General features: G+C 41.1%; 2 protein-coding genes across 2 annotated transcripts; one reads left to right on the forward strand and one right to left on the reverse strand.

Annotated features, from left to right (window-relative positions):
- The first annotated feature begins 7,882 nt into the window (after positions 1-7,882).
- On the forward strand, positions 7,883-16,645 carry arg2 (arginase 2). Its single transcript, XM_072677299.1, has 8 exons — positions 7,883-8,232; positions 8,343-8,415; positions 12,565-12,739; positions 13,031-13,190; positions 13,633-13,727; positions 14,064-14,168; positions 14,603-14,739; positions 15,261-16,645. Exons 1-8 carry the CDS (start codon positions 8,122-8,124, stop codon positions 15,449-15,451), a joined length of 1,047 nt encoding a protein of 348 aa, XP_072533400.1. The 5' UTR covers positions 7,883-8,121; the 3' UTR covers positions 15,452-16,645.
- Positions 16,646-19,689: 3,044 nt separating this feature from the next.
- On the reverse strand, positions 19,690-25,123 carry vti1b (vesicle transport through interaction with t-SNAREs 1B). Its single transcript, XM_072677300.1, has 6 exons — positions 24,908-25,123; positions 24,055-24,113; positions 22,979-23,170; positions 21,381-21,554; positions 20,624-20,685; positions 19,690-20,504 (listed from the first exon to the last, which is right to left on the reverse strand). Exons 1-6 carry the CDS (start codon positions 25,002-25,004, stop codon positions 20,411-20,413), a joined length of 678 nt encoding a protein of 225 aa, XP_072533401.1. The 5' UTR covers positions 25,005-25,123; the 3' UTR covers positions 19,690-20,410.
- Positions 25,124-25,872: the final 749 nt, after the last annotated feature.

Below are 25,872 nucleotides of genomic sequence, written 5' to 3' on the forward strand. Positions count from 1 at the left end.
TATGATACTGTATCTCAATCTAACTCAATTAAAAGAGCTGAAGCTGTACTATAGTGAAAGCATGGTACTGTATCCCAATCTAACTCAATTAAAATAGCTGAAACTGTACTATAGTGAAAGTATGATACTGTATCTCAATCTAACTCAATTAAAGAGATCTGAAACTGTACTATAGTGAAAGTATGGTACTGTACCCCAATCTAACTCAATTAAAGAGCTGAAACTGTACTATAGTGAAAGTATGATACTGTATCTCAATCTAACTCAATTAAAGAGCTGAAACTGTACTATAATGAAAGTATGGTACCGTATCTCAATATAACTCAATTAAAGAGCTGAAACTGTACTATAGTGAAAGTATGGTACTGTATCTCAATCTAACTCAATTAAAAGAGCTGAAACTGTACTATAGTGGAAATATGGGTACTATAGTACACTTTCTATGCTATTTTAATTGAGTTAGATTAGGATACAGTACTTTCACCATAGTATGATATAATGTGGGAATGCTATAGTGAGAGTATGGTTAATGTAATCTAACTCAATTAAAACAGCAGAAACTGTACTATAGTGAAAGTATGAAGAATAGTTAGCCGTGTTGGTAAATGGAACAGAAGTAAATAGTGAAACGCCTCTAAAAGCTCCCTCACGAGGTCATTACACCAAATTGTTATCAGGATGATGCAGACACTGTTTTGCAGTGCAAAAAATATTACATATATTGTTTAAAAATATAAAAAATAATTTGTGGTGGAGGGATATATACGCTGGGTGTCGTTCAACAAAATAAAAACACAAAGACAATTTTTTTTTATCTACACTACATATAAATCTAGGAAGACACATGTCAACAGGTTCACTGGTGGATTTTTTTTTTTTTTTTATGTAAAACTGGTGAGGTGAGTGTGGATGAATGAACGTCACTAACATGAGTTTTTTCTGTCCCTACACTTTTTCCTCCCTTGTATTTTTTTCCAGCTGTGATTCCCCCAATCAATAAAGAGCTACACTGAAATGTAAAAGGGCAGAGCAATCAAACAGTAATCATCCGCTTTAATAATCTGGGAAAAATCCACCGAAGTGAAACATATGAATTATTGCAGCACGCAAATAAATCATTCTGTCCTACAGTCCCAATCGTACAGTAACACTCTTACAGCTTACTGTCACTGTGACAAATTTACCATAGCACACTATGAATTAAAGGCGAGCAGCGTGTCTTTCCTCGCCTGTAAATCCATCTGAACTCATCCATACAGCCAGTCCTCAATGATGAGACCAGTTATCTCTCAACGGACAAGTTTATGTCTCCCTCTACTGGTAAAACTCTGCTATTACTCCAGCAGGACGTGTCAGCCATGTGCACAGTTCTCAGGTGTTGATGAAAAGGGTTCTGGGAAATACAAGATTTGCACTTTCAAAGATCAACAAAGTCCAGACATTCCTGACCAATTCAAACCCATGTCCAGCAGGGATTTTTTTCTCACTAACCCACTGGCTAAGACTTCCCCATCACACAGTGCAACCAGCGCTGCAAGAGGTGAAGGCTAGCTTGTGCTTCCTCAATGGTCCACCACAGAACACCACTAGAGCTCAACAAGTTGGGAGGAGAACTGGGAGGTAGTTGCTAATTCTATTACATCAGCTAACAGATACATACACACTGGCAAGCATCGCCCTACGCTGAGTGACGGGGAGAAGAGGGCCATCCTACCCACCCAGAGAGAGCAAGGCCAATAATATGTGGATCCCAGCTAAGGGATCCAAATATTATGCCAACGACAGGGCTGCAGCAATATGCATTGTGCACTATGTAGGGAGAATGGAGCCATTTGAGATTCAGCCTCACTGTGAGCAGGAAAAACACTGAGATTTAGTCTTCAAATACCCTCCATAAGCCACCCTAAACTCGAAGCCCGAAAGACTACTGACCCACCCCCCACATGTATATGATAAATATATATGTATATGACAAATTATACTGAATGAAATGACTACAGCGCATACTGAAGTTGTCCATGGTTGCTTGGCAACAGTAATGTGCAAAATGAGCGACATTATCTGACTGAGGAATTGATCACTGTTCTTCTTATTAATAATAACGTAAATTATGGATTAAACATTTGTGTTTTATGTTGTTAGCGATTTATAAAAGCAATAAGCCACCACTTGAGGATTTTCTCTACTTCACATTCTGCTGACGTCTCACATCTCCTCCATCTGTCTGAACATGGCCTGCTTCTGTAGAGCCTTTGGGAGGATGCAAACAGCAGAGACCAGACCTAAAAGCGAAACAGGTCTATAGGTACAGGCTGAAACCTTTCCTGGGCTTCAGTCCAGCACACCCTTCAGACAGACAGAGAGACCACTCATCAAAACCTTTTCTCACTTTTCATTCTGCAAGATAAGAAAGGTTCAGTCAGAGAAGCCAGGTTCGAGAGGCACATCCTGTACGTTTCTCTCCTTTGAATGTTTGAACTCCTTTAAAAGCTATACTGTAAAGTGTTGGTGAGGTACACAAAGGCAGGTCTTTCACTGAGCACTTCTTCAGACACTGCAACTTCATCTATAATGGATAGCTGTGCTTTTCTATCCTTCTTCACACACAGAAGACAACATACCTTTCATATCAGCATGGCTGGTGGGGGGGGGTGTTGCCAGAGCAATCGCATTCAGACAGTAAGGCATTGGAAAATGACCCAACAGAGGGACGTAACAGTCATCTATCTAATTATCTGCAAGGATCGAACCCACAAAGACCCTGAAAGCTGGTATGAATAAATGGCACAAATGAAATGAAATGATTGATAATTACTAAACCAATCATTTCCTGATTCAGGCATGTTGTGATGAATTGGGTATTTGCTGTATTAAGCTTAATTCCATTCCGATCCTGAATGCCCATTATGTACAGCACACAGCAGTGAGGCTTATCTCAAAAGCAGCCCATATTAGGTATAATATCATATAGAGCAAAGAAGTGCTTAAACCAGGGAAACTGGGGACTGGTTTGGGAATCACTGTCCTAAACTGATAATTACTGAAGTCATAAGTCATTCCAGTCCAGTGGTTTGTAGCAACTCAGCTCATCTTACTACCTTTCAGGTAACGGACATTACTCCTCCAGTGTGTGAGATAGTTAGCGTTAATGCTAACTGCTCAGAAAACTGCAGCCTCTCTTCGTGTGACCTCTCTGCTAACATCATGACTGTCTAAATTGGAATCCTGAATGTTATGCATGGTGGTTTGTAAGTCTTTTTAGAAGATGTAACCACAATCAGACTCCCAAAGCCGGTCAAAGCAGCTCCTCCACTGTAACCATAGCACTCTGCTTCGTAATTACAGATCCTGTTTTACAGAATTTGAGTTAGGCTCCAGTTGATTTCCTCCCAGCTGGAGGAATGGTTAAACAGCAGTACAGGGAAATAGTGGCTTTTATTAGTCACACACACCAGTTCTCCAAAGAACCGAAAGCAGTAACACATTTTTCCTTCTTACCTCAAATGCAGTTAATCGCCCAAGATATGTTTGGTGTCTGAGCTAGAGGCCAACGTAGCTGACAAGTAATGTAAGCCTACTGCCACCAATTTGTATGGTGCCAACTGCAAGCCAAAATCACCAAAACGAAACGAAAGCTAATGCTAGCTTTATGATGTACACATGATGTCCATGTTGATAGATAACTGCATGCTATTAGATGTGTTATTGAGTGATTCAGGTATGTTTTAAAAAATTTGGACCATTTGGGCCAGCTGTACTGTTGCACAGCCTCCCAAAATGGAGAATAAGCAGGGAAGTCCATTCTTTAAGACTGCTATTTGCTTTCTAAAGGTTTCTTTGTGATTTGAACACTATACATGATATACATCTGCAGATTACATATTTTTATTAGACAATGTTACTCGTACAGGTTCTCAGAGATCTTGCTCAGTTTGACCACATTTTACAGATACTAATTGATAACAATTAACATGCTAAGACTAACACCATTATAAGACACTGTGCACAATATGGGTATGATTTGAAGGTTAGTTAGAGTCAGATCATTAGAAATGTAAACTTCACCTAGTGAAAATGAGGAGGTGTTGGAAATGTGTGATCCATGCTGAGAGCTATTTACAGAGGGGCATGTGTGGTCCAAGTGACAAACTAGTCAGATTTCAGCTTTGAGTAAATGGGGAAATCATAGCACATGACACTTTTGTACCTTAACCCATCAAAGCGTAGACTCCACAGGACCTCTGTTGGCATCCTGTGATATCTGGCACCAAGACGTTAGCAGCAGATCCTGTAAGTTGTGAGGTGGGGTTTCCTTAGGAGCCCATGACTGAAGGTTGTCCTACCTTGTGGTACTTTTTGGTAGGTACGGACCACGGCACACCGGGAACACTCCACAAGATCTGCCGGATGTTGATGAAAGTGTCTCAGATTCTTATGCTTGTCAATTTTTCTTATGCCTTAAACACATCAACTTCAAAAATGACTGTTCATTTGCAGCCTAATAATAGACTGTAAGGACAGAAGTACTGGGCATATATATGTATAGGTAAGCCCAGGTGAGCTGGATTGGCCAAGCATGCACATGGAATGTAAACAAGGCAGCAGATGAAAAGTCATTCTAGTGTAGCTGAGCTGCTGTAAAACTCACCCCAGTAGCACTCCCTCTTCTTCTTGGCCAACCAAACATCCAGCACGACACTGGACTTAAAGTCACCTTCACCAACAACTTCTCAGCAACCTGCGGGTTGTGAAGGAGCCTCAGGCCTTTCAGAGTGGAGTCCAGCTTCTTCCATTAACAGAAACCAAATTCTAAAAAAAAACACACACAAACACATGTCCACACACAGTCAGTGAGAGGTCATGACCCCAAGCAGGGCAGGTTTGTGTACTGTACTAGCAGGATTTTTAGCTTCAAGCTTCCCTGACAATGTTTCTGAAACTCTTTCAGCTCAAACAGGCGTGGCTAGCTCAGACAGCAAACGAGTCATGACTCAAGCTCTGGCCCACACTTACTATTTTCACACAGTCAACCTACAGCTGTGGAAAAACCCCTTAAGGTCCTTTGAGGAGCTTTCAAGAAAAGGCTTTATGATGAAAATGGTTCATCGAAGGTTCCTTAAAGCACATTATCGGGTTCATTTACAGTTCCACACTGAAGAACCTCCAAAAGTTCTTTAAGGATCTAATACTTTTAACAGTGTACAGTTGTGGTAACAGGGGACAATTGCATAAATTCCATATCAAAAATTTCCCATCACTACAGGTACAAATAAAGTGTGGGAAAAGGAATGTAAGGCCATTTAGTGCTAAAAGTAATGTGACCTAGCAATAAAGAGTACTGAGGACTCCCATACCTTAAATTCACTTTTCTAGTGAAGACTATGTTAGTACCACATGGTGGAGCCAAAGGACAAGCTATGATTTTAGGCAAAGGTCCAGTGACTCAGGTTGAGGAGAATATAATCATTTTACAGGAAAAACAGATTTCATAATTATTACAATTTTAGGTTTTTTGTGCCATTACACATCTTAAATTCCAGCAACTGACGTATGTGTGTGTGTGTGTGTGTCTTTCATCACTGCCCACAGGGTGCTGCTGGCTGGATATTTCTGGTTGGTGGACTATTCTCAGTCCAGCAGTGATACGGAGGTGTTTAAACACTCCAGCAGCACTACTGTGTCTGATCCACTCATACCAGCACAACACACTATCTAAATAATACCCACCTGCTCTGTGGCAGTCAGTCCTGTGGGGTCCTGACCACTGAAGAACAGGGTGAAGAGGAACAGATGGACTAGAGTGTTTAATTATAGAAGTACAAAGTTCTCCTATTTGGTAAGGACAGTGAGACAGTGGACTGGTGGAGGTGGTTTTAATGAAGTTACCAGTATATATATATATATATATATATATATATATATACTGGTCACTTCATTAAAAGCACCTCCTTGCTCCTTACACACTGAAGTCACACACCCACCACACACCACACACACCCCGAACAGCACTGACTTCAACCTTCAGTAACTTGATCAGTCCTGTTATTCCTCCAAACAAAACTATTCCTCCAAACTTCAACTCTGTGATGTTGGTGGGCTCTTTTTTTTTTAGGTCCTTCTACAATGATTCTATGTGTGTAAGATCTGAAGTTTGACTTTGGATTACATATCTCCTGCTTTAACATTACCCTTGAAGTGATTTTTGCTGAAGAATCACTTCTGGATAGATTAACAGTGATGTGTAATTTCCTCCATTTGTAGATCAATTGCCTCACAGTGGACTGGTGGAGAAACGGTTTTGTAACCTTCTTCAGCTGTATGAGCTTCTATTTCTCGTTTTCTCAAGTTTGTAGAAATGTACTTTGTTTGAGACACAGCTCACTGTTATAAACCTGTTGGGGGGGAGCAGACTTTTACAATGAACACCCAAGTTCATGTTCTCAGAAAATTAAGGGGTGCTGAACACACACCTGGTTGGCATACTCTAAATAGATACATCAGGCTTCAGTTATCCCTTTAAAATAACATTTTTCCTTTTTTTTCTTAATTCATAAATGCAAAAACTATCATGACTTTTTCTTTGGTTTAACTTGGTTCTCTTTACGTAATAGTAAACTTGTGAAGGGGCTGTATAGTCACACATCAGGTTTTTCCAGCTGGATCTGGATCTGACCGCCAGAGTCAAGGTAACCTTAGGGTGTATTGAGTAACCTACTGAGTAACTGTATTGTGAGTAACTTGTGTTACAAGTGTTTTACATTTGATTTAATGGTTCAATTGAATTATTCTAATCTAAATAAAATGTAAATTACATTACTACATTAATATTATTATTATTACATTAATAATACTGTATTCTGCCCTCTTTTTAAATGAATGACTAAATAATGATTAACCAACCTACTTCTCTCTGGTTCAGTAAACTTTTCACCTGAAACTTTGATTAGCAGACAGACAGATAGAGTAGACAGACAGACAGATAGATATATCAATAGATAGATACAGATATATCAATAGATAGACACCAGTCTTATATATCAGTCTTAGTAAAATACTCGAGATATGTATCTATCAACAGAGAGTTATTTATCCTTCTATAGATTTTACATTTACATTTATGACATTTAGCAGACGCTCTTATCCAGAGCGACCTACAAAGTGCTTCACTGTTTACCCAAGAAAACCATAGCAGGCCATAGTACCTTATATAGTATAGGTGTGTGTATATATATATAAATGTTGATCTATGGGAAGACTGGTGAGACTATTTCTGTTGCGCCCCTGAAGGTGTGTTAATTACAGTGCATAAGTAGTCTGTAACCTACTTCTCTCTGCACTCCGTAACTTTTTAACTGCTTATCTTTTTATTTTTTTCCTATAATTCATATATATGTACATATTTCAATATTTTCTCTCTTTGTTATAAATTTATTTTATAGAGTGTTTATTCTTACATGAACGGTTGCACCTGTAACAACTGCAGTTACCCTCCTGGGACCAACAAAGTATTTCTGATTCTAATGACTTATTTGATATATTTTGTCTCAGTGAAACATTTATATATAGTTATTTACCCATGTAAAGCAGTGTGTGTATAAATACAGATTTAGATATATGGGCAGACAGATGTCAGTGAGTCAGTGAGACTCTAATGTTTCTGTTTACCCCGATGAAGGTGTGCTATGCGTGTGTGTGAGGGTGTGTGTGTGTGTGTGTGTGTCAGACAGCAGACCCTGATCTCCACTGCGGTAGCGGAAATTTCCCAGCCTTACCGAAGCCACGCCCCCTCCACGCAAACCCACAGCGCGGCGCTTCTGATTGGCTGGAGTGAAGGTGTGTCACTGGGTCTGCCGCGCCTCTCACCGTGTTATAAAAGCCGGCGCTGAAGCAGAGGCGAAGGCGACAGCTGCACCGGCTTCCTCCTACTCCTGGGCTTTGGGAGTCGATCCCTCATGAATATGCATTAGCCGAGAGCTCCAGAGCCAGCCTCCCGCCCAGTTTCAGCATCCGTCTGAGAGGAGAGACAGAGAGAGGCAGAGTCGGGGATATAAGCAGAGGCTGAACTCGCTCCCACATCCACGCGAACTGAACTGAAACTCGAGCGAACTTTTAAGCACCGCAATGGCGCTGAGAGGACCTCTCTCCCGCTTCCTCCAGTCCACGCTGAGCTCCTGTCAGCACAGCCGGGCTCATTCTGTGGCGATTCTGGGAGCTCCGTTCTCCAAAGGACAGGTAAGCTGAGGCAGCTAGCTATAGCTAATAAACTAGCTAAGTCCTGTTGGTTCGCTGCGTTAGCCACCGAGCTAAAACACGGTCCTGTGTGTCTTCTGTTTTTACCTCAGAAACGGAGAGGAGTGGAGCACGGCCCGAAAGCCATCCGGGACGCCGGTCTGGTGGAGAGACTGGCTAATTTGGGTGAGTGAAGCCATTTCTAACGTGTTTGTTTGGTTCTTCAGCCCAAAGCTCCGGTTTCCCTGAAGCGGCTCTGTGACAGAACCGCGAGCGGCGGCCGCACCATCCGCGGCTTCGGGGTCACGTGGAGGAGAGACCCGGCTTTTAATTGGTCGGCCTCTTAAAATCCGTTACAGCCGTTAATGAACGTTGGCTTTAGAACGTTGGGGGATTTCAAATTCGTGCGTTCGGAAGACGCTCCCGCGCGCTCAAAGTTGGGCGCCACAAGCATGTGCGTGTGCGCGTGTCTGTGTGCGCGAGGGAGATGGCACGCGCGTGTGTCTGCGTCATAGCTCTAGCCATCCCTGCCCCTCCCACGCGCCACTGTCTAGCTGGGCTTACGTAACGTTGGGGAAATTTACCTCTTTCCATTTACTTTCGCAGCCTTTACTGCTGCTGCTGCTGCTAATCTGGAGATGAATATTAATGATATTAATATTAATATTTACTGCAGATCTGTCCTTCAGTTTAATGTTGGATTTACTGCAGAGCTCAACCTTGCATTGTTAATCTAAGGTTTGCTGCTAGTTAATAATTACGTGTCAGTGTTAATCTTGGGTTTACTGTACATCCTAACCTTTATTAATGTACTGCTAATCCTGAACCTTTAGTATTAATCTTTACTGCAGATCTGAACCTTTATCAGTGTAAACCTTGGGTTTACTGCTAATCTTGAGCTTTGAGTGTTAATCTAAGGTTTACTGTGAATATTAATGTTTATCAATATTAATCTTGCATTTACTGCAGATCTGAACCTTTATCAGTGTTAACTATGGGATTACTGCTAATTTTACCTTTAGTGTTACTCTTAGGTTTACTGCATATCCTAACCCTTATCAGCGTAAACCATGGGTTTACTGCTAATCTTGACCTGTCAGTGTTGATCTAAGGTTTGCTGCTAATATTAACATACATCAATGTTAATCTTGGGTTTACTGGATATCTTAACCTTTCAGCTAATCCTGACATTAATATTGTTAATATTGAGTTTACTTTACATCTTAGCCTTTAATGTAAATCTGAGGTTTACTGCAGATCTGAACCTTCATCAGTGTTAACGATGGGTTTACTGCTAATCCTAACCCTTATCAGTATTGGATCGTAGGTTTACTGCAAAACCTGACATTTACAGTGTTCATCTTGAGTTTACTGCTAATCCTATTGTAGGGTAAGTGTTTGTATTAAGTGCTTTTATTATATGTCTGGTTTACTGTTGATTATAACTAACTATTATTAACTATAAGCCAGTTTTCTAGATAGGAATTGAGACTATTCTCAGTCTAACCCAGCACTCTGAACTGAATGTAGTCCAAATGAAGGCTCCTAATTTTTGCAACTCACAAATTTACAATAAAAGTTTTTCTTCTTTACCACTGGAAAAACATATCTTAGGTTTATGACCAGAATGTGGAACAATTTTACTGATTTGTTTTTGGCTTGTAAAGCTTTACATTTGGGTTACAGTAATTGCCCTTGAGCCTGGCTGGGTAACCGTTGTAGAGGTGGCAGTTTCCAGCGTCGTGCCCGGAATGTGCAAGTCACTGTGGCTAGTGTCTCTCAGCTGGCAAAGGGATAAACATTGCCTCGTATTCAGGGATGTTACGCAACCCTGTGTTCAATCTGTAATGGGATATTGCTGGCCATCTTAAGCCCATGCTGCTTTTTTTCCATTGAATGGGAACAAGTGACCTACGTCTGGCATCCACCCAGTACCCAGTTTAGCTCTAAACCACTTTAACCATTTCACCACTCTTCACCACCATCACAGATGCTGTACAGGCCGGCATATGCCCACTGACTGCTTTAATGACTGTTTTAATGCCAGACTTACTTTTTGGAGTAACATGTTACAGAAAATATGATCTAAATTATATTATATTAAGTAGACTACGCTTAATCCTAGTCTATAATGTCTTTAAATGAGAAACGACTACTTAAGAATTAGGCCTGACCGTCCATGAAACCCATTCAGTGTTTTCTTTCCCACAAATTGTTCAAACCTGATTTTTAATAATAGTGTGCATTACATGTAACTTAAACAGGGTATATTATACAGTACTATATAAGTATAAGTTCTACAACTAAGAAAAGCTTAGTTACAAGTGAAGTCTTTTAACTGGGGTCTTGTTGAATGCTGTGCAACACTGCAGACCTGTTGCACCATTTAGTAGAGACTGATGTAAGGCAGAGTCTCCTTGCATTCGTGGCGAGGAGAGCCTTCCAAACACATTGACCATATATGAGCAGGACACTCGAGTCATGGCAGAAGGCTCTAATTATCCAAATCATATGTAATTTCATACACTCCGTAACACTGACGTCCTAATTCACATCACTGCGGCTGCCGCATTGGGACATGTTGGAACAGTCTGGTGCTGCTGATGAGAAGTGACTGTAATCACAGTGAGGCAGTTCCCTTAACAGTCACCACACCAGACCAGACCAACGCAATCCATACTCTGAATCAGCTGATTGGCTTGGTGCTGGGAAATGGGTTAGCTGTGCAACATCTAAAAGCGGTCACTTCCTTTTCAGATGTTGACGAAGTGTTAATAATCACAGCCCTGGCCTCTGCAAAGAATACTGATACTGCAGAGGGCTACAGGGTGTGGGGTTATTTATTTATTTTAATCTGAGAACTGTTCGATTTTATAACAGTTTAATAATTTAATGCACACTCAATTCTGAAATATACCCCAAAAATGTTTTTATAAAATGTATTTACATTTTCCCCTCTAGAGGTTTTGTTCACTTATTTACACTCAAATAAACAATGTATATTAAACAAGGTGATCAAACTTTGGCATATGACTGTATTTGTAGGCATTTTGATTAATCTTTTTTTTTTTTTTTTGGGGGGGTGCCTTAATATGTACTATATAATATACTTATCATAGTAATAACATCACACTGTACTGTATATTATCTTGTCAATATAACATATGCAACCAGTATATAGAAATTATACACTGCATTGTACTGTAGGCTCTGTTAATTAATCTTACTCTATTACTATTAAGTCCTTTCTCCTATCCCTTTTTCTATAGTCATCAGTTTCCAGCCTGGAAATGTGTCACCACCCGCAACTCATTAACACATGTCAGAAAAATGAAATGATGCGTATTCTGTATTCCAAAAATGTTAAGTATCCAACACTGGACACTCCATATCGCCCGTGGCAGCACAAACCTGCAGACCAGTTCCTCCAGGCCGCTCTCCAAACACATTCATGAACTCGTTTTCCATCTGAAAGCACGGCCAGCGTTTCCAGCATGCTCCTTTTGATTGCTTAAACAGGGCTGCGATGTTCCAGGCTATTCCTGTCTGAATGCAATAAGTTGAAGTGGGGGCATCATTGGATTGGGATGAGACACAAGTAACACAAAACCAGCAAGCCCAACTGCCCCCTCCCCAACTCAAAGGGATCCACCCAACCCAGACATTTACATACTTAACCGCTCCACCCCTCACTCATACACAAATCCACGTCCATCACTTTGTTTACCTCAGTGTAGGGTTTAGCCTCGTCCACCGCTTTCCATGCATTCAACATCCATGCTGATGAGCAGCTTAAGGCCCCGTGGGTCTAGAGAAATCTGAGCAGAGGACTGTGGAGAAATGGGACAGGTGGAAAATGCTACGTCAGGCATCCCCAAACACGAGATCGAATAACCGCCGCTGCATTTGCTTTGCTCGTCATGCAGGAGGAGTGGGAGAGGTGTGTGCTTGGTCAGAGCTGGGTAGGAGTGGCATGGAGGGGGAGGATATATATTTTTAAATCGCTGAAGCACTCCGTGATGACCTGCTGCTTAAAATGAGGGATATCTACAATAAGAAACTAGGCATTACAGCTGCAGTATGCTGCTGGACGTGGTCTGAAGTAATGCCAAGAGAGGCCATGAGAACTAGAAATAAAATTAGCTATTTGTAATAGTTAGATTTTCTTAAATTGGCTAGTATGAACCCAGGCTTCCAAAAGGTCACACTTTTTGGAGCTGGTCTTTTTGTGGTTCACCCACCAAAGAATGCATAATCAATCAGCAGCCGAAAACCCGGAGGAATGACTTTACCGCACCGATCTCTTAATCAGCCGCTTCGGTTTCTCTTCTCCAGAATACCCAGTTCATGATTTTGGAGACCTGAGCTTCCAGCACCTGGAGAAGGATGACCACTTCATGCACGTTCCCTTCCCACGCACGGTCGGACGGGCCACTCAGCTGGTGTCTGGAGCTGTGAGCAGGGCCGTGGAGGCTGGACACACCACAGTCATGCTTGGAGGAGACCACAGGTACATCTTCACCACTGACTTAATGTAATTTCTAACAGTCCTGGCCTGAACCTCTGTGTAGCTGCGTGTCACTGGTTTTTCCAGTTTGGGTGTACTGACTGAAACTGTGTGGCTGTTTGTTTGCGCTTTAATGACCAGAGGATGCCACAGTTTGCATGACAGTCTCCATTGTTGTGCTAATCCTGCTGTGCAATTGATGTTTTTATACCCAGCCCAGAGATTAGAGAAATTAGAAAACTTGCATAACAGGATAGCAGGAACGAAGCTGACCTGCTGGTTTCATTCTTGCAGCTTGGCCATTGGCTCAGTGGGAGGTCACGCCCAGCAGTGTCCAGATCTTTGTCTAATCTGGGTTGATGCACATGCAGACATCAACACCCCTCTGACCTCACCTTCTGGAAATCTCCATGGCCAGTCTGTGGCATTCATGCTCAAAGAGCTGCAAGACAAGGTGAGTCACCTGTATCTATGATCAGGTCATATGTTATGTAACAGCTATCATGCACAACAATCTAGCATTCTTGGCACTTATCCGAGACATGCAAAAGAACATCAGCAAGTCTGGTTCACTCTGAAAATACCCAGTGGAGTACTGGCAGATTTCCATCTATGCTCTGACATGAGTCAGTGTTGTTGGGCTGTCATGTCATTTAACACAAGCTTAGGAACTGTCCTTGATGGAAAATCAGTCTACAGAAAGTACCAAACAAGACAGTATGGGTGCCTAGATACACAATAAACGGGTACAACACTTTTCTTGCCTTACTTGGATGTTTTTCTGAAGTTTCTTCTTTAGTTTGAACTGGAGCTACAAGACTAATGTAGCTAACCAGTATCTCATTCAGTCTTGCTGGTCTCCTTAATTCCTATTATTGTGCTGTTTTTGGTTACAGATGCCTGATGTTCCTGGTTTCTCCTGGATGAAACCCTTTCTCACCGCCAGAGATCTCGTCTACATTGGCCTGAGAGATGTGGACCCAGGCGAGCAGTAAGTGGGATATGCCCTGTCTCGACCTACAAACCAATAACGAACACCCTCACCTAACCCAGAGGACCACACTTCAGTCCTTTCTAACATGTTGGCTACAGTTATCTGAGGTTACCAAGATAAGCTTGAGACTTTTCACAAAGCAAAGGTTTGTGACACGTGTTCCTCAAAGAACACAAAGATGTTAGACGTCAGTAGACAAGCTGCTTCAGTGCTCCATAAGACAAAATAACATGAGGACTGACAACAGTCATGTCTGAGCAAAGGCCAGGCATTAAGATATTTAAATAAGTCATGACTTGTCTCTCATCCTTTCTTGATCTCTGTGCTTCTCAGTGTCATTCTGAAGAGCCTGGGAATACAGTACTTCTCTATGCGGGACATCGACAGAATGGGTATTCGGAGAGTTATGGAAGTTACACTGGATCATCTCCTGGCAAGGTAGATCTTACTAGGGTTTTTTTTTTTTTTTGGGGTGGGGGAGGCAGGCAATGTTAATATTGGAGAAGGAAACCTTCCAGTAACTGATATTTAAAACAAAGTTTCCAAACCGTTGCATGTCCTTATACATGCATATAAATAAGGTGTACCTTCAAATTAACTGTGTTGGCTGACTGGTTTCTTAGCAGCATACAAAACATTAAACAAAGTTTTCCCCTGGAGTGCCTGGGTCAATTGGCTGAGATTCAAATCTGTTATATAATTTTAATTTAATTTTTTATTTCCTCCCTAAAGTGGTAATGATGTTGGATCTTCTGGTACACTGTGAAACCTACTGTCAAATTTGTTCTGTATGAAGTTCTCAAAGTAACTCCTTTTTTTTTTTTTTTTTATTTATTTTTTTTTATTTATTTATTTATTTAATTACCTCACAGGAAACAACGTCCCATCCACCTGAGCTTTGACATTGACTCATTCGATCCAGCTCTGGCCCCCGCCACGGGAACTCCTGTCAATGGAGGACTGACCTACAGAGAGGGCATTTATATCACAGAGGAGATCCATAACACAGGTTAGTGTGTAGACAAGTTCAACATGGTGGTGGTGGTATTATTGTTGTTGTTGTTATTGTGCCGCCTAAACACCTCTTTCTGGTGAGGATAAAGAACAATATTACTAATTGAACAGAAACGGGCATAACAGCCTACTATTCACAGTAAATTTAATTAGCCCCACCTGGAAGAGATAAAGTAGTGACCCTCAAACTCTGGTTCATGTATACAAGAACTGCAGAGGTTTTAGGTACCTAAGCAAATTGTAAACCCCGATCTCTCCTGTCTCCGTCAGTTTTTACTGTAGAAGCTCCAGATCTCATCAAAACAGATGCAGGGAGGAGAACTCTAAATAATACTAGACTCTATGAGGAGAACTTTGGAGATGTTCTAATGAACACAGTGATAGATAACCACCACCACTTTCTGGAGGAGTGTTATGTGTTGATCCTAATATCAGTGTTTTACTGAGGAGAACTCTTACTGCTCAGATAAGGAGCAGCTTTCTACAATCAATATTTCTTATTGTCTTTCTGCGCAGGTCTGCTGTCAGCAATGGACCTGGTTGAGGTCAACCCTGTGTTGGGAGGGAGTCCTGAAGCAGTGGAGGCTACAGTTAACCTAGCGGTGGACGTTATCGCTTCATCTCTTGGTCAGACGCGGGAGGGTGCACACATCTCCTTGCAGGAGATTCCCGCTCCCAAAGAGGACACAGAACAACTCCGACTGTAGAACAGTGACCGCTCACTCAAGGACCTGGATGACAAAAGGATAAACCACTCGGCATTCCAAAGTTTGAACACAAAAACGAACCATTTGCACAAAACTGGAAACGAGACGGAATCTACGGCGCATAGGAGCGAGAGTTATCCACCTTAAACCACACAGCGGTCCGTTTGAGAAGAGGGGCAGCGCTACCCTCTGAAATAAAAAGCGATAGCAGCCTAGATTTAGAAATGTAGCGTAAACCTAAAAGGACTGGCACTGCCTCACACCAGCTAACAGCTTACAATATGCCAGTGGCATCAACAGAATCCGTGTTCTCCTTGAAACTGATCACTGGCTTTTTTTTTAACTGATACGTAATTATGTATGCAAGAGCAGTGTGTTTAGGTGGCGTTGGGCTATTGTGGTAAAGTTTCTACGTTTTATTCATTTTACCACATTTACAGTTCTACAGAAATACGTGCTAGAACGCTGGTTTCCTATTTCTACTTTTTATAAATGTAAACATCCGTCCACAGTTCCCTTATCTGTACATCCCTACATTGTGCTACAGATGTTTGTTTAATTCAGTCCAACTTGGACATTGTCAGATGTGAAAGATGGCCAATTAAGAGAGAGAGAAAACGTGTCCACTTATCATGAACAATTAACAATCCAGGATGTTACCTAATGAGAATTTGTATGGGTACATCCCTGGTGTTGCCTGTGGAGCTGGGGATTCCTGGCAGAAATGGTATGATCCTCCAATCTGCTAAGTGACTGCCTTCAAAAGAGAGAAGGAAAAAAAGTGAGTTAAATTAAACTTTTTCCCAACTGCCGCAACCCTTCGCTGAAACTGGAAAAGATCGGCAGCAGATGAACCATTGACCCATTGAGTTTGGTGATACATGTTTGCACTTTTGGACCAGGTGTGGTTTGACTGTATTTTATTTAGCATCGTATGTTTTGTTTTTTTTTCTTTGTTAATTGTTTGTGTTTTAACTGTAGATTCTGACTGAGTGTAGTTTGGGAACGAGTCTTTAAATAGATGTTATTTTCCTTTCAAGAACTGAACCCAGTTTTTCCATTTTCAAAGTACAGATTACTTCAGTCCTTCACAAAGTCCAGCCCCAATACTGTACCACCACCTAATTCACCATCGTTCTGTTTTATGTTCGTTTACTCTTTTTAATAACGCTTCTTTTGAACCGTTTTGTTCTGTTGGGGGGGGGGGGGGGGGGGGGAGGAGTATTTATGTAATAAACTGTTGAACTGCTGTAAACTCCTGCTGGCTTCCTTTCAGTATCTGACAGTACATGCCCCACAGGCTGGCATAAACATGTTTTTCCAACCTCCTATCAGCAGGACCTGACAGTACACACTGTCCTCACAAGTAAGACAAATCAACACCCATTCCATAAAATAATATATATATTATTAAAAAATATTTTATATTGTTTTACTTTCATTACCACAACTTACTGACTGCTAATGAGGATTTTTCTTCACTTAACGTCAGACTCAGAACACAGTGTTAAGTAAAAATAATCAAAATATTTTAAAAAATAATAATAATTAGAAAAGTAAATAAGGTTATGGTTGTAACAAAGTGGGATAAAAAAAAATCTTAATCTCCAAAATGGCAACTAAACCGGAGGACCTGTCAGTTGAAGTACATGTAAAGAGTTTATTCTAAGTTATTTTGGTGAGCATTTATTACATTCTGATACTGTATAAAGATCAACTGCCAGATTCACATTATGGAGACAACAGCAAAAATTGAAATCAAAAGTGAGCTCTTACAGTTCAATGACATAATGTGAATATTGATTTTCTGTATAATGATTGATGGTTTAAAGGGTTATTCTCACAAAAAAAAACCTTAAACCATCAATAAACAATAAGACCTCAGCTTTTCTTTCCGGATATTTTGATGCTTTAGGAATTTTGACTGGGTTTCAGTCTGAGTTAAGCTGGATTACACTGCAGTCCTCAAGGAGAGTGAGGAGCATTACTGGAGGTTATTAATGGGCTTTATTTATTTGCATATATATATATATATAATTTGTTAGCAGTTGGTTTCATTGCAGATTTTATTTTGTGAAACTCTGATCATAAGGTGAAACATCAAACAGTGTGTGTATAAACCAACAAATGCTTTTAACATATTTGTGACTGATTTAGAATAACAAACATTTTTTAATTTTTGTATTCATTAAACCTGCAGGGGTCAAAGGATATGGGTATTGTAAACCAAAGCTGATATCCAATATATTTAGTTTCAATTTCTACTGATGCCAATAAAACTTTTATTAAAATTAAAAACTGGACTAAACCCACCTGGATCAGAATTAAAGTAATAGAACATTTATTCTTTTATTAGTAGAGGATTGAAAATCTGCTGGAAAATGCAGATCATTAAAAACGCAGTAGTCCAGCGACACCTAAACCTTGTCTGGAGCTTCATAAATTCATCAGCGCAGTCAGATATATATTTTTACTCGTGCAGTGAAATCTGTGTTTTATTTGCACACTGGAGTCTCGTTTAGCTATGCCTCCTGCTGTGTAGTCTTACTGACAATAAAGTTCGGTTTGACTTTGAGATCTAATCATCTGTCTGAAGGTGACTTTTTACAATCAATTATCTGCTGATAATGTCTGATTCAGATATGATCACGTGTAAACAGGTCAGGGAACAGATGTGTGCATTTAGACAATCACTGTATATTTACTGAATTCTACAAATTCATAAATCAAAACATTAAATGTGGCGTCTGCAAACATCCCGGCACTTTCCGTTGCTTTTTTTTAGAATATTAAATTCAGCAAATAAACTGTAATCAGCCTAAAATGAGGGGGGGGGGTGCACAAACTGTGGCCTATCTACTTTTATATACAGCCTAATAATCCTATTATATCTCTACTTCTACTCTACCATCACCATCATCCCAGCTCCTCTAGGCATGCCGACCACCCCTGCTGCCATGAAAGCAGAGCTTCCCGCCGTGAATCCCAGTATGAACGACGGCGGGTCAGTGGGTCACTATAGGTCAGGGTGCACCGATACAAACAAGCAGCCAATTCCACAACAGGTGCTCCTCACACACCCCCTAAGCCTTCTGATCTGTCAACACACACACACACACACACGCGCTCAACACACCCTCAAGCATGCTCCACCTCCAGCTAATATGTTACACAACCCCTTACATGTGTACGCGTTTGCCTTCACCCTGAATGACTCAATGTCTGCACACACCCGGGAACAGCCGCTTTGCTTGAAGGCATGTTTTCCATCATAGAAACGGACGCTGATGCAGTGTGCACACTGGTAAAGCGGAGTCTGACGCCCTCACTCCTCACAAACTGAAACTTTTTTAATTCAACCCAATATTTTTTTGCCCAAATTATTAATTACCCAACCCACTCATTAGTACTCCCCCATTACACCCTACGCTCCCAACACTGGGAAAGTAATCCACAGGACACTTAGCCCGGGGGACCGGACGCTTTAGTGCTTTCCCTGGTCCAAACACACATCTATTAAAACAGGCAGGGCAGAGCAGGGTGCCTCCAGAACCAGGGTTTAGAGAAACTGCACTGGTCCACTCTGAGCCCCAACACATTTATGTATAACCGCTTATTCAGCCTCCTGGAGCAGCTCCCTCCATTCACACAGAGGATAGAAGAAGCTACCTGGTTACCACAAACTACAAAATGTATAAGAGGCCCAGTTCACCACACACACACACTCACACACTATGAATGCAGTGAACACACATGCCCGGAGTGGTGAGCAGCAAGTGCTGCGGCTCTCGAGAAGCAGAGAGCGTGATGGGCCTTGCTTGAGGGCCTAACAGTGGCAGCTTGCTGAGCCTGGGTGTTGAACCCACAACCCGTCACCAACAGCCCAGTGCTCTAACCCCTGAGCCACCACTGCCCTAAATCAGGGGAGAGTGCAAACAGAGTCACCAGAAATGATGCAGTCCGGTTTCCTACATTTGGAGAATTCGCAGGAGTCATATATATATATATATATATATATATATATATATATATATATATATATATATAAACGTGTGTATTCACTTGCTTTCATTAGTTTGGTGGGGAAGAAAAGTAAATTTGCATCTCAAAATCCATCGCTCCAGAAGCAGAAATTAAGCTAATTTTGCTGGGAAAACAATGAATTGGCTCTCCTTGGTATAAAAACCCAACTAATATCAAAATAAGACAGAATGGGAATAAATAAGATAAAGGAAAAATGAAGGTATGGCTCATTTAATACTATATTTACACTGCCACAGCACTGAGGCAAATACAGAGAGTTTCCTTTAAATATCACAGGTTTAAAAAAAATCATTTCTTAAACAAAGGTCAGTTTTATCACAATAGCTAAGCTAAAGGAGTCAGGTTCGAAAAGTCAAGACATTTAAGTGAAGTCCATTTCCCCCACGTCCATTCCTTCTCTTGTCTGTCTGTCCGTCATGTGTAACAGCTCCGTTACAAATCAAACAAGTGTGCAAATAATCAATCAGGTTTGACTGGACAGATCACTGTACCGCCAGCCTGCTTAACCCCATCCAGAGTCTATGGTGATCAGTGCATCAAGGACAAATGACCCCCCCTCCCATCAACAAAACTCATTTTTGTACCAATGGAGGCAGGAAATGCTTAAAGTAGCTGTACAGTCCTTCACAGCTCCAACATCATGGGGCAGATCATGGCCCTTTGACCGAGCACAAGCCCAGGCTTTAGAAGGCCAGCTCAAAAGTTCTGTACTGTACAGGATGGACGACCCACTTCACTGCTCGTCATCCAGCATCTTCAGAGAGAGAGAGATAGAGACAGAGATAGAGAGAGAGAGAGATAGAGAGAGAGATAGAGAGAGAGATAGAGAGAGAGAGAGAGAGAGAGAGAGAGAGATAGAGAGAGAGAGTGTGTGTGTGTCTGTGTTGGCTGTTCGTCTCTGTCCAGTGCTGACGATTAGTGTCTGAAGAATTTGAGGTAGACCACAGCTCCCAGGATGGCCAGCTCCATAATGATGATGACGGCCAGCAGAAGCTTATTGGTCATCAGTCTGTCAGAGCAGAGAAAGAGGAGGTCATGTGAGGAAGACAACCGCATCGCACTGAGGAGATTCGTATAGTTAGCATTTGGTGGGTCAGGGAGAGTGAAAGCGAGTGGTCAACAGCTCACCGCCGGGACATGGCTCTGAGGATCTTCCTGCTGCGGCTCAGGTTCTCTCCTGTGTTTACCAGCTGTGACGGAGTAAGTGAGTGAGTGGTGGGTGAGAGAGAGAGAGAGCGAGTGAGAGAGCGAGAGAGGATTAATGACACGTTTCCTGTCCTGACATGCTCAACGAAACCCACAGATTAACTCCTCTCTCCTGCCCTCTGCTACTGCAACAGCCCCCACCCTACCTGCTTTCCACCTACACAGCTCAACCTACCTCTAAACATCTATAAATACATAATAATAATAATAATAATAATACAATTATTACTGCCATGCATCAGCACACAAAAACAGAAAAAAGACATCAAAAGTACAAATAATAATAATAATAATAATAATGAGTTATTTTTTTATTTATATTAGTAATAGCAGCAGTAGTGCTGAGAAACAGGATAAACAAACAATAATAACTGAAATGTAATAATTATTATAAATTACTAACACACCTAATAATAATGATAATAATAATAATAATAATAATACAAAATAAACACTATTTGGGTAGACACTTATTAACTATGATTTTATTTTTTTTCTTCATTATTGATTATTTTGCTAAAAACACTGAATCTCTACTGAACACAGATCAGAAAACATGTCATTATTACTCAGATATGAACAGCGCTTGGTTTTGTGTCTACTCCAAGCATACTTAGATTAATAATATAATATTACTGTATGTATTACATAACAAGCTGAACATCTGGGAGTGACTCACCCTGTCCCTGGTCCGGTCCAGCTGTTCTCTCTGCTCTCCCAGCTCCTCAATGATGTCGGTGCCAATCCGGTCGGTTTCAGCTGCAAGGCGCTGGCTGCGCTCGATGCTCTGCGAGGCGTTATTCAGAGACTCCGTACCCTGGATTAGCAAAGCCCTCTGGGCCTGCTGCTGGGTCTGAACGCATCCACGCACACACACACACACACACACACACACACACACATATAAAACACAGCAGTGAGGGAAGACGCTATGAAGAAGACAACAGGCCTTCTATTAAATAAACACTGTTGATTGGTCACCTCCACTCTGACCACTGTTAAGCTTCATCACACACTGAATGACCGCCAACACACACTTCCAAACTGTGGGACTGGTTACACTCCAATCACCGGATTAAACACCCAACATCACACATTCTTAAAACTCAGATATGTTACAGCTGTGTGCGAAAGTTTGGGCACCCTTGGCCTAATGATTATTTTATAAATTGGAAAATAGTAAACGCTGCCTGTAGCTGATCAAGCATAAAACATCAATCCTTTATATTTGGCTCGTAGCTCCCCCCCCCCCAGCACTAGCTATGGTCCTGACACTCAGCGGATAAGGACTTAACCGGGGTCTCCTGCTACATGTTAAGCCAGAGACCACCACTTTTCTAACTGCTGGCGATGCGGCATCACCGGGCCGCCGACACACTCGGAGAAAAGAGACGGGTCCCCAGCTCCACCACACCAACTAACCATCGCCTGTGCCAGCCAACCACGCTTTAGAGTGACAAAAGGAGAGAGCACGGCCAATTGCGCCCCCTTGGACTCCGGCTGCTGATGGCAAAGTGGCATGCCACGGGATTCGAACACACAACCCAATAGTGCCCACTAGGGGCCATAGTGCATAACCACAATTCTAACGTTGTCTGAGTTTGGAGGCCCTGAGCGTTGCAACGGCTCATTTTTTGACTTTGATTAGCAAATTATACCCAAGGGATACTGCCCTATCTGTATTTACAATTAAAATTCCCAGGCCTTAAACCATCACTGACATTTCAAACTTGCAGCTAAGAATCAGTAAGCAAGAGCTCTTCTAATGCTCATTTGTTGGTGGTATATGGTATTGGATTTGTTCACTTATTTATACATGCCAACAAAGTAGGTCATTTGCACAGGGGTGTCCAAACGTCCCAAAATTCTACAGTACAGGAAGTGGAACAGAGAGCAGTAATGCAGGGATCAGATATAGTCTCTGAAATTCAGTTGCAAGTTCAGGCTGCTGTATCTGACATGAGCTAATCCTGAAAGTATGCTGCTGCTGCTGCAGCAAGTCCTGCACAGTCGTGACTGTGTGTTGATCAAGATGAACAATAAAACAATTTGACCCCTCTTAACCCAAATGCAACCGATCCGCCAAGACATGTCTGGTGTCTGAAGTTTGCATCCTTAGTTTTGCACTGCTGCTGCGAGGCTAATGTAGCAGTAACACGTAATGGAAGCTTATGTACACCAATTAGCAACTGTAGCTGACAAACCTCCTGCAGTTCCACTACAGTCTGTGAACGTCAGCGGACAGAGCTTCTGAGCCTGGGAATAATGGAAACTCACACTGTGGTCGTTCTGTGCCCCGTAAACACCAAGTCGGCCCTCTCCCGGGCGGCCGGAGAAGCCCAGGCCTGTGTTAGAGTGAAGGTCTCGCTGCAGTTTGGAAAGGTCTCTGCGGTACAGCCTGATTTTGGTAGACATGGGGTTCCTGAAGGAGGCTGGAGCACCAAACAGTTCCTGTTCCATGCCCTGAAGCTGAGGCGGGTAAAGAACACAGTGCGGTCTGAAAGAGCCCTCAATACATAATACACAATTTGTAGATATACATGTAGGTCTAAAGGGTATCTTTAAATCGCTTCATTGTGGAGGGATACACGCTGTGGGATGTTTTGGATTTGCCCTTTAGTGCATGCACCTTTAGTGCCCCCTTGTGGTTTAAATAAAATTTGTAATGGAATAACCACTAGAGGTTGCTTCCAGTTTACGCTAGAGCTGCACAATATTAGGGTGAAACCCTGGCATTGCAATAGTTTTTCCATCCCGTGATATACCATATACTGCATTATTTGAGGAATTTTCACCAATGTTTCACCATGAAATGACGGGACGTGTAAATTATACATATCGTTGCTGTCTCCATTTTCCCGTGTTCTTTGACTTTAAGACATTTAAATCTGGCTGTTATATAGTGCAAAAAAATTTATCACGATGAACGGACCAGTAGAAATACTCCAAATTGAGTGAAATAAAAACAGCACAGGGCTATTCAATTCCCGGGCTCTGCAAGCTGCCACTGTTCGGCCCCTGTGAGCAAAGAAGAGTTAAATGAGGACCAATTCCACCTGTGTCCAACACTAATGATGAATATGGTTGTCATGTCTTGTCTATCACTTGTGTTATGCATATTAAAAATGCCCAAAAATGCTTATTTTACAGAAGAAGGAAATTCTTTCTTAATTTTCAATGGAAGTCAATATAAATAGATTGTATTATAAGTCATTTAGGAGCATTTCTATTGGTCCATTCATCATGAAATTCGTATATTATATATATATAACAACTTGCCAGATTAACTTTATATCAAAACAACGGAAAATAAAATAATAAAACGTAGTGAGCTTCAAACTGAGCTGACTTACTACTTCCTCTGCTTCGCCAAGACGTTCATCAAACACTCTCACCAGCTTCTTCTTCTCCTCTAACGAACAGAAAACACACCTTTATGCAGTTTAACTAAAAACCACACCGAGGGTCACAGAACTGTCCCCCCACAGGGTGCAGTCTTAAAGGCACAGTAACAGAAACAACAGTCTAATTTCACTGGATAAAAAAAAAGAAGGACAGGAAAATACATAAATCTAGGATTTAGAGCTATTAGGCAATATGACAATATTTAATCGTATCATGATAAATGTTGTTATCGTGGTACAGAATATGCTTTAATAAAGAGTAAAAAAAGAAGAGTGTAATCAGTCTAATTTAATTCAATGCAGTGAAGCATATTTTGAGTAAACATCATGGTACTCAGTATAGGGGAGTATTTGCACAGCAGCTTTTATCAATTGTACGTCATCCACATGACAAAATATTGTGATAAATATTGTATATCGTAAAAGATGTCTTTAAATATCGTAATATAGCATTTCTCCACATCGCCCAGCTCTAATAGGATATAGCTAATCTTTGCAACTGAGCTTTAGGGACGTTAACAGATACAACCGTCATACTGCTACACTGTACATGTGTATAGATGCAATAATAATAATAATAATAACACGTTGATATTAAACAGTATATAGCAGACTGATTGACACTGTGATCATAGAGAGGTTTGAGTTAATCAGTCCCATTTCAGGCTGACCAAGAAACCAACTTCTGCTGCGTATTTATTTATTTATTTAGCGTAGAGGCTGTTACAGACAGTGTCCTGTGTTAGATAATTAATTAATGTATTGATTGATTGATTAATAAACGCTGTAAATGTGTAAATACCGCCGTGGCTCCGCAGCACACGATCAGGAATCAGTTTCGCTTCCTCGTATAATGATTTATACATCTCATGAAGTTTCTCAAACTGCTCCGACGACATTTCGCCCGTTTCTTCAGTTATTCCAGCTGAGAAAACCACCAATTTTACATTAAAATCCCAGAGAATCTCCAGCTTTTCGCTCCTCCACAATAAACACAACACACCGACCCTTCCTCCTCCTCCTCGGACCTCGTGATCATAGGCGTCCTCAGCACAAGCCTTAATAAAATGACGCTGTATTGTCAACCGTACGTGTTATCAGGCAGTTCTGCGTTTTTAACACGACGATTATTTTTAAACACGTGGCAAATATTTCCTGATATTAATAAACGGACTAAAAATCTATAATTTACGTAACATTTGACTAGAATTATCTCTGCGGCGACTCTCGGCGTCCCTAACGAAGCAATGCATTGTGGTCTATGTAGTTTTGTGTGCAAAGCGGCGAAATAACCGCTCGTCATTTAAACTTAGCTAACTCTGTTAAATATCTTTTTATTGTTCTTTAAAATAAATAATAAAATAATGCGCACATGTACATGCTAATCAACGTTTCCCTGATTTAGTAAATCATTCCCTCAGTTTTATATTTTATTTAAATTTATATTTTATTAAATAATTCCATCGATTTAACATATCGTTGTTCCCCTTAGTTAACTACATCGCCCCCTTTAAGATGAGGCAATATTTGATTAATTTGAGGGAACACTTTGTTAAATCCTGGGAACGATTTATGTCTCAATAATATTAATAATAATATTTTATTACGTTGATACTTTAGGATTTCCGTGTAAAACAGCTAATATGAGCTTAACTGACACTTACGCAGAATATACAATTTTTGTGAGCTAATTAGGTGACGACAAAGCATAACTGCAGGTAAAACTACAATCTCCTCCCACAAAAACTACAATCCCATGATTCCCTG

The sequence above is a fragment of the Salminus brasiliensis genome, chromosome 4, assembly GCF_030463535.1.
Source record: "Salminus brasiliensis chromosome 4, fSalBra1.hap2, whole genome shotgun sequence".
Taxonomy (NCBI): Eukaryota; Metazoa; Chordata; class Actinopteri; order Characiformes; family Bryconidae; genus Salminus; species Salminus brasiliensis.

Excerpts from the sequence above, each read along its gene's own strand:
- arg2 (XM_072677299.1), top strand. The coding sequence starts at position 8,122 with ATGGCGCTGAGAGGACCTCTCTCCCGCTTCCTCCAGTCCACGCTGAGC. Across the intron at positions 8,416-12,564 it reads GGAGAGACTGGCTAATTTGG|AATACCCAGTTCATGATTTT; the intron begins GTGAGTGAAGCC and ends TCTCTTCTCCAG. Across the intron at positions 13,728-14,063 it reads GATGTGGACCCAGGCGAGCA|TGTCATTCTGAAGAGCCTGG; the intron begins GTAAGTGGGATA and ends TGTGCTTCTCAG.
- vti1b (XM_072677300.1), bottom strand. The coding sequence starts at position 25,004 with ATGTCGTCGGAGCAGTTTGAGAAACTTCATGAGATGTATAAATCATTA. Across the intron at positions 24,114-24,907 it reads TGTGCTGCGGAGCCACGGCG|AGGAGAAGAAGAAGCTGGTG; the intron begins GTATTTACACAT and ends TCTGTTCGTTAG. Across the intron at positions 21,555-22,978 it reads GGGCACAGAACGACCACAGT|ACCCAGCAGCAGGCCCAGAG; the intron begins GTGAGTTTCCAT and ends GGATGCGTTCAG.